General features: G+C 42.5%; 1 protein-coding gene across 2 annotated transcripts in view; it reads left to right on the top strand.

Annotated features, from left to right (window-relative positions):
• Positions 1-359: 359 nt before the first annotated feature.
• Positions 360-9,227, top strand: part of tmem38b (transmembrane protein 38B) — a 9,506-nt gene continuing 638 nt past the window's right edge. The window contains exons 1-6 of one of the 2 annotated variants that reach the window (XM_056578734.1): positions 360-854; positions 5,287-5,443; positions 6,076-6,260; positions 6,789-6,876; positions 7,339-7,456; positions 8,758-9,227. The exon at positions 8,758-9,227 is cut by the window's right edge and continues 638 nt beyond it. In XM_056578734.1, the coding sequence (XP_056434709.1) occupies positions 731-854; positions 5,287-5,443; positions 6,076-6,260; positions 6,789-6,876; positions 7,339-7,456; positions 8,758-9,096 (1,011 nt within the window). In that variant the 5' untranslated portion in view covers positions 360-730 and the 3' untranslated portion in view covers positions 9,097-9,227. Of the gene's footprint in view, positions 855-1,169; positions 4,429-5,286; positions 5,444-6,075; positions 6,261-6,788; positions 6,877-7,338; positions 7,457-8,757 lie in introns of those variants that run through there. The other variant, XM_056578735.1, reaches the window with a different exon arrangement.

Below are 9,227 nucleotides of genomic sequence, written 5' to 3'. Positions count from 1 at the left end.
GGCCATTACAGATGAAAAACGAAGTTGTTATCATTCATAATTCGAGACTTAATTAGAGATATTATTAACACGTTCTTACTGTCACAAAGTCCTAGCATTTGTGAAAGTTATACAGTGTGTGTACGCAATAAGAGTGGCATTTCTACAAATAAGAATAAGAATAAGAAAGACAACAATAGTGTGTGTGTTTGATCGTGGCTACGCGCGGCTGCGTGTGCGTGCTCGCTCGCACAAACCTGTAGAATGCATCAGCATCACCACGCACACGAAGAAACTCACAGAGACTTGTGATTGGTTCCAGCCACCCCCGTCCTCCAATCGGAGGGCGGCTTTTGTTCCGCCCGCCACATCAGTAGAATGGCGGAACTCGGAGCAGGAATTCCGCATGCGCGCTAATATCGTAAATAGCAGACGGGGCAGCGGAACTGATGTCCATCCGTTGGCGATACAGATCTGTTGCCCCTTAACGACACGGGCTGTCAGACGAGTCCCAAGCCGCCAGCTGTTAGTCAGGCTGCGGTAGACCAGCAGCATAGCACAGCTGGCTCCACGGCTAGCGCTGGGCTTAAAGACTTGACAGCCAGGAGGATAAACTATTTCAGCCCGATGCTCTGACTGGGAACGTCGCCTGCAGTCGCGACTTTGGCGCACCTCGCCAGGATTAACCCCGCCACGGAATTACATATATGCAACTTTTTTTTTCTTGGAAAGAGTTTGAAAAGTTGTGAGGATGGATGTGATTGGGATGCTGAATTTGGACGAGATGGCCCACGGCCTGGCCGGCATGACCATGTTTCCATACTTTGACACAGCGCACTACGTGGTGTCCGTCATGGCTTTGAGGGAGCAGTCAGGTGAGGCCACTTCTGGTTCCTTCAGGTCCTCCGGGTCCTCATTGGTGAACTTGGGTGCTATAACCGTATTCTGTTCTATTCTGTTCATAACTGGTACGGCCTTTGCTCGTCTATTCTAGTATTGGCTTCTCTATTCTAATCTATAATGGGCTATTGTAATCTGTCATAGTCTTTTATATTCGATTATTTTATGGTCTTCTCTATTCTTTTATGGTCTACTCTGTTATATTCTATCATTGTCTATTATATTCAATGATCGAATATTACTACTCTATTCTATTATATTATGGTACACTATTCTGTTCTATTATGCTCTAAACAAAATAGCATGACTCAGGTATAATTCAACAACAAGTTATCTAGTACTGTTTTTAAGGTAATGACTATAATCATTGTTTTCATGTTGATCTAGTAAACCACGCAATCAAATACATTGACATTAGTATATTTACAACATCTAATTAAATATTTACCGCACATTGTTCTCCACATTGATAAATATTAACTTCATTTTAACTTTATTGACCTCATCACAAAAGGCAGGACCAAACCCACCATGCTATTGCCTATTGCAGACAACGTAGTGTTTATACCGTAATGATAGCTTATTATAAACGTATAACAACAGGTTATTATATACAACCCATGAGTTTTCGTTGCCAATCAGCCACCGCCCTTTTCGAGTCACTCATAGGTGGGCTTGCAGCCAGAGTCCGTTGTATAACAAAGAAGAACAGGTGGACTTTTACTGGAGCGAGAGATGACCTTACACGGCGCGCGCACACAGACACACGCACAGGCACACGCACTGTTCCTTCATTGTGACATTGTCACCAATGTTGTAACTCGAGTCTATTTTAAATGGTGCCTTGCAAGGCAACTGTGGCCTTTTCCCTTCCTTCCATCTTTGTATCTCGTCTGTCACTTCGAGCAAAATGTACAATGACAATGACAAACAGCAACATGTCACCCAACCCACCACTATTTTACGGTATATCCAAATGTGTTTGTGTTGGGTTGAGTGTGGACTCTGTAGCTCTATAGATAGGACTCTATAGGGGGTGTGTGTGAAAGGGTAGTGAGGTTGTAAAAGAGGTATTGGTGCAACATGAAGACATTTGTCTTGTTTGTGTGTTTTGTACATTTCTGTGTGAGATATGTCTGTCAAAGTCCATAAAAGATTGCAATGAGGACACCGAGTTCAGTTTCAAAAGTCCCATAGAAATGAACCAGGGCATGGTAACCATTGCCAATGAAGGTCAATACATCTTCGGCCACACAATTCTTGGTTACTTTACAAACTCTTCGGAAAGTGTACCCAAGAGGCAAAGAAAGCTCCAGAAAGCCCAAGGGCTGACTGACCGGGACAATAACTCCTGGCCGTTGCCAAATCCGGTTCCCACTCAACCCCAAAAAAGGAAAGGAATGTTGAAGATGTCTTCGTTTGACAAGACTGCAAAAGTTCACACCACAAAACGAAAATGTCTACGATAAGGTGCAGCTGTGCAGTTGCTCTGTTTGGAGTGCTAACTCCATCCAACTAATGTTGACATTTACCGTTTGTTTACAGCGTCGCTGTACTGGTATTTTTAGAACGTCACAGGGCGACAGTATGTAAGGATCGAACCAGGAATGTGAGGCCAGGTGGTGCATGTGTACATGTGTGCATGTGTGCATGTGTGTGTATGTACAATCGTACATGTATGCATGTGTGTGTATGTACAATCGTACATGTATGCATGTGTGCATGTGTGCATGTGTGTGTGTGTGTGTGTGGAACTAACTTTGATTGACACCAGTGACTCAACCTCCTCATTCGACCTTAGACCCTTCCCTTTTTTAGATTTGACTTGTAAATGTCTCTCCTGGGAATGCAAATGTTGGTGCCAGGGTATTCCTTAGGGCGGTGATGTAGTACAGGGTGCTTGATGTGAGTTTGGGTTTATGTTCCTTGCAGTTGTGTTTGCAGCTCGGGTACATTTGACAATGGGCAAATTTAGACAATAATTTTGTAGCTATTGCCACAAATGTTATAAATATTTTACAATCACTATTGGGATTAGGTCATTTTTTATTCGATATATTACGGTCTTAAATTCAAACTTTAACCGACTTTGACTTAACTTATAAAAAACACACCGTTAAGCTGATTCTCAGTTCTAACATGTTTGTGCCCATTACATATTTGAAACACATGTACTACATATATTGATTGATTTTACACTTTATACAACTTTTAATCATGAAAATGTCCTTTGTCCTTTGTGACATGAAAGTGGTCCCCAGAAGGCTTGGTGAGAACATGTCAGTGAATACTCCTTGCAGCTCACTGCAGCTGAGGCACATTAGCTTTGGCCTAGAGACTAGTTATCAAATTTATCTTTTTCACTTCACAGATACCAACGAGCACTGATCACGTAGTTCACTTGACAAGTAATCCATTCTACTTTAACTAAACCATGAGAGGTCAGGCCTTTTCTTCAGTAGTTGTGTGGTCGGTTGTTAGGAATTCCCATTGCTGGTCTAGTTTTATAATTCCTGTCTATCCTGTCCTGTTTATCTGTTTATCTGTATGCTTCAAAGCACCCCCGATTTTTATATAAACCAAGTCGATTCACATTCAAATCTATGGAATTTGCGTCTGTAAATAAGTGAAGTAAGGCAGCAAGTTTCCTTTGAATAGTGGTGATTAAAAGTGATCATGATAAGTGGTGTTTCACGTGACTATACACAAAATAATAGACCGTAACAATGGGTCTGCCTGTTTCTAAAGTACGCTCTGGCCTGTTGTACTTAAGAGATTAAAAGAGAACTTTGTAGTCTAAAAGGTATTTATTTATGCAGCCTAATGATTAATAAGAGACTCAAAAAAGACTGATGGATGTTCAGTGAAATATATTTTTACTTTTATTCCAATACGGTTTTAGGGATCGGAAATTGTGTTGACACTGTGAATAATGGTTTTCTGCATCCCTATTTCTGAAAATGTATCATGATTCTAGTCTAGGTTGTTGCAATATTTACAGGAATCATTCACTGGGGTCAGGTACTTTCAATCTTTACCTGACATACTTTCTATGTGAACTACTCACCACCAGTATGATTAGGGAGTCAGTTAATGAGTCACAGTCAGACGGATCTATACAACCCCCTCTCTGGAAGTCCTTCTCCTCCAGAAGTCTGTAATCTGCCTGCTAATCCCTTGTAATAATCCCCTGTGTGTCTTCACCTAATACACATTAGCAGGTAGCTACTTTAGGGTCGGCTGGGTTCAGTGTGTACAGTATGTGGATATTTCTTCAAATTATAAAATGCAGGAAGTGTTATATTAGATACTTTTGGCGAGTTGAGGGGGAAACAAATTAAGAATTTATGTGTTCCACGACAGGATTGTGTTCCACCACAGGGAACAGTATCCGATGAATTGTGTATGCTTTCTTTTAACTGTCTCTCTGAAGGCATCTGTTCAATGTGTCACACTTTTACCTGAAAAAGGGCCAGAGCACTGAGAAGTTGATAAAAGTTTATCTTGTACAAGGAAAATTAAAATATTAGGGGTAAGGTAAGAGACAAGGTAAGGTCTTTGAAATGGGATGCTTTTATGTATTTTTCCTCCAAAGTACATGTATATTTCCATGGATTTGAACTTGAAATGAGATGCAGGATAAAGGAAAGAAGGAACCTTCATTCTCCATTCATAAGTAGCGAGTGTAAATCAATATACTATACTTTTTTATGACTCATAAATGCTCTTCTTGTACACTGAACTTTGGACAATCTGCCTGCAGGCAGTTCCTCTAATTGGTTCTACAAGCTCAGCCTCTTTGGACTCTGTTGAAGTGAGGAAGTATGGATGGTTTTATGAACAGCAGGCAAACATTTTTATTTACTGAATGTATGAAGTGTTTCTTTTTCAATAAAATCAACATCCTGTAGTGTACTACTGTAGAGAGGACCTGGGTTGTTCCATGTATCGTAGCTCAAAGATTTACATATTAACAGAAATATCAACAATCAAAGATAAGCCGCTTTAAACTAGCTTAAGTGGTTCCCATCCTGTTGGCCTGCGGGAGTCTGCAAGCCCTGCTCCAAACTATTGACCAAATTAATCAACATTCATTGTTGTTGTCAGCATGTTCTGACCTAAGTGGCCGTGGTTGTGGTTGGGTTCACAAATATCGTATCTCACGCAGTCTGGTGGTTGCAAACACTTTCGACATTTGAAAATGGGCCTTGAGTCCAAAAAGTTTTGTAACCCCTGATATAGGTAGCTTAATAGGCTATGTAGGCCTATATATCTGAAGGGATCTTCGTCTTCATCATCACTCTCTCTGTCTCTCTCTGTCTCTCTCTCTCTCTCTCTCTCTCTCTCTCTCTCTCTCTCTCTCTCTCTCTCTCTCTCTCTCTCTCTCTCTCCCTCTCTGTGCTGCAGGTGTTCTGGAGCTGTCGAGGCGGAGTCCGTTCGCCTGCTGGTTCAGCTCCATGCTCTTCTGCTTCGGAGGAGCCGTCCTGTCCGGCCTCATGATGGCCGAGCCGCCAATCGCCCCGCTGTCCAACAGCACCAACGTCCTGCTGGCCTCGCTCATCTGGTGAGCGGAGAGAGAGAAAGAGAGAGAGAGAGAGAGAGAGAGAGAGAGAGAGAGAGAGAGAGAGAGAGAGAGAGAGAAGGAGAGAGCACTTAAATTAATCTGGCTTCCCTGATATGGTGAGTGGTCGAGAGAGATAGGGGGGGAGAGATAGACACTCCCTAATTTGTGAGTTAAAAAGTTAGGCCCACAATTTAGTAAGCTAAATAGGTCAAACACGTTTTTACGTTAAGTCTGCTGAAGGTTTTGGATCAAATGTCATCAAGACACTATAAGACATCTGATGATCCCTTGAAATTCACAATAGGTTGCTTTAGTTCCCTCTAATGGTGACAAATAGTATTTTATTGTTTTGTATTTTAAATGCTGCCCTCTACTGGCGACCATGTCTCAGCTCTCTTCCAAAAACAAGACTGAAGTTTGTGGTTTTTTGTTAGGGTACGAAAAGATCAAGCAGATGCATGCATACTATCATTTTGTATTTAAATCGTTTAAATAATGGACACTTTTATCCAGTATATTATGTATATTTTCTTCCTTTCTGATTCTAAACCTGATTCTAATCCTGACTTTGATTCTGTTTCTCTCTCAGACTCTGGTTGTGACAGTGTTGCTATCTGTGCCCCTCCCCTCAGGTACCTGGTGTTCTACTGCCCCTGGGACCTGCTCTACTCCTGCGCCGCTCTGCTGCCCTTCCGGCTGGTTCTGTCAGGGATGAAGGAGGTGACGCGGACGTGGAAGGTGCTGGGGGGAGTGAGCCAGGCCAGCATCAAGTACCAGGACAGCCTGCTGGTCATGATCGCCATCGGCTGGGCAAAAGGTTTGTCTCACTACTCCTTAAGATTGGGAATTGAAGTTTTATATGGAAGCAGTATAGGGCTTGGACACCAGAATGCATCATGGGAACTTTTGTTGGTGATGCAGCGCCATTTTGAGAGGAATGAAGAGAGTTGTACTACTGTAAAATTCTCAATTTACATCAATTTACCGTAACCTCAGTTTTGACTTTGGCTGGGAGTGAAATACCCTAACCACTTAGTAACAATGAAACAATAGCATCCATGTTGAATTTGCTTAAACATTTATTTATATGCACGTAGGTTTTATGTTATATATGTATTATTTATACATATTTGATTACAATCGTACATTTTGTTTATTTTCTGCTAACCCATTCAACTTTTATTTTGTATGATGGTTCTATTGTTTTGTATCATCAATACCTCATTATTTTTCTGCTCTGTTGATGTGAAGCCCTTATAAGGAAAGATGCTTAGGCGTAAAAATAGACATGGTTATAATTGAAGTTGTGATGATTAACATGATAATTGCTCCGTGGTTTCGCTAGGTGCTGGAGGCGGGCTGATAGCTAACTTTGAGCAGCTGGTCCGAGGGGTCTGGAAACCTGAGACCAACGAGCTCCTTAAGATGTCCTAGTAAGACCCCCCACCTTAGAATACTTCACAGTGCAACGGCTACACACGACATCCATGATCTTTTAACAATACTACTACCCATACATTATCGCCATTTGCACATCTGAACACTCTATATTTGATACGTTTCATTTCAAATTTTGTGAATTGTTGTGTTTATCTTGGATATCTGTTCTGTTACATTTGGTATGTTTCGTATTTTGTATTTCATTGTTGCATCCACACACCCAGACAATTTCCTTGTATGGGTTGCCTTCTCGCCGATCAACAATGAAGTCAAGGATTTGTGACGAATTAAACCTGAAAATACACATTTTATTAATCCTTTGTATCCTTTCAATAACTGTATTTCAATTAATCAATTAGTGTTTTTTGCCTCACCTGTAACCTTACTACAGATAAGTATGATATCATGGTCTTTTTGAACCTGCTGACCCCTGACCCATGTCTCTTTCTTTCTAGCCCGACCAAGATCACCCTGATCGGGGCGGTGATGTTCTCCCTCCAGCACACCAGCTACCTGCCCCTCCAGAAGCACCACCTCATGCTCATCTACACCGTCTTCAACGTGGTCAACAAGGTCTGTGTCGTCATTATAGCCTCACTCACAGTGAGGGCCCCTGTAGTCATTACAAGCCAGGTCAGAATCAACCCATTTGTGACATCACAAGTGGTGGTGTCCACCCAGATTGATGATCAACTAATTGGTAATTTAGAAAATCAACCGTTTGTGGCTCCACATGTGGTAGCGTCCACGTGTGTATGAGTGGTAGGTCATTTAAATAATAAACCATTTTTTACATCATAAGTGGTTGTGTGCACCCGACTCAACTGGTAGGCCATTTAATAAGTAAACCATGGTTTGATCTTTCAACTCAGTGGGCACTCCCACTTGTGATGTCACAGGTTGGCTGATACGGACCTCACACCTATGACCGTAGTCAACCTATGAGATTTAGGCTAATATAAATAACCCAAATATAGCCGCTAGAGTCAATAGTTAGTACATTTGAAAAACACAGTGGTTATGAGCAAAAAGAAAAAATTAAAATCTTCTAAATACTAATATTAGTAATATAATATTGTTTATTCATAGTGTCTTTGTCACAATTGAATTATAGGCTCGTGAAAGTCTTTTATTGTATTGTAGGCAACTGTGTGTTTCCACTTTAACCCACATCATTGCTCTGCCTTTCCATCTTCTTTCATTGTATTTTATTGGAGAGTTTAGTCAAATGAGCGGCACCAGACCAGCGCTCGTTTGATCTGCGGTGTGTTTCCCTCCACCCAGACGACGGCACCATGCGGTGTCGGAGCGCAGTGTAGTCTCCGTCGTGACCTTTCCACCTACACTGCTTTTCATAAAGTTTCCAGCGGTTGGTGACTCACATTAGTCGGGTGTTACCCCACGGGCTCCAGTTTTTGCATCATTTTCATCAGCTTACATCATCTTCCTTCCCTTTTCTGTGGGAAACTTGAGCCGTTCGCTGAGACGAAGATAAACCTACCATCCCTCGCATCCCCCTCCAACCCGCCATTAGCTCCCATCCAACTCTGATCGGCCCAATTAATGACGAGCCGTTTCATCAGATTCAACACTCGTTGCCCGACCTGCTGTTTGTTATTTTGTGTTGGAGATGTGCAAGGCTCCGCATCCCCATCATGTCGCCTATTCCTCACACAAAAGATTGTGCATATAGAGTAGCATCGTGAAGCGTAGCATTGTATTGTATATAATCACATTACATGACAGTGTATAGCACTGCATAGCATATCGTAGGGTATCACAGCATAACACAGCATAACATTGCATCGCATTACATAGCCCCCAGTCAACCTCTAACGACCATATGATCTCTTCCCTTCTCCTCCTCTCCCCAGGCGAGGATCATCATCACAGGCTCCTCCACCTCCCCCTTCGCCCTGTTGGAGTCGGTCATCTACAAGACACTGTTTGCCGGCTCCTCCTCCTCCTCCTCCTCCTCCTCCTCCTCCCCTTACACGGCCCTGAGCTCCGACGGCAAGAAGCCAGTCGCCATCGACAACGGCAACACCTCCGCGAACAAGAAGAAACCGTCCTCGTCCTCCACGCCGACCAAGGAGTCCGGGGAGAGGAGAAGCCAGGCCTTGGCTTCCCCTACTCGGGGGAAGAGAGAAGACCAAAGAAGCGCCAAGACCAAAGAACAGGAAGAAGACAGTAGCTGTAAGAAGACTGACTAGTCGGCCATTTTGACCGTAGTGCCTCTCCCTTCTCAATAAAGCAAGAGGCTTGTTTTACATTGGCTGTCAGCATGTGACGAGGCTTACTTTTGGTACTCTCTCTCTCTCTTTGCTGTATATATTATATTTTT

Source organism: Gadus chalcogrammus, chromosome 19, assembly GCF_026213295.1.
Source record: "Gadus chalcogrammus isolate NIFS_2021 chromosome 19, NIFS_Gcha_1.0, whole genome shotgun sequence".
Taxonomy (NCBI): domain Eukaryota; kingdom Metazoa; phylum Chordata; class Actinopteri; order Gadiformes; family Gadidae; genus Gadus; species Gadus chalcogrammus.
Note: the sequence above shows the minus strand (reverse complement) of the source record. Positions and strands in the feature narration are given on the sequence as shown.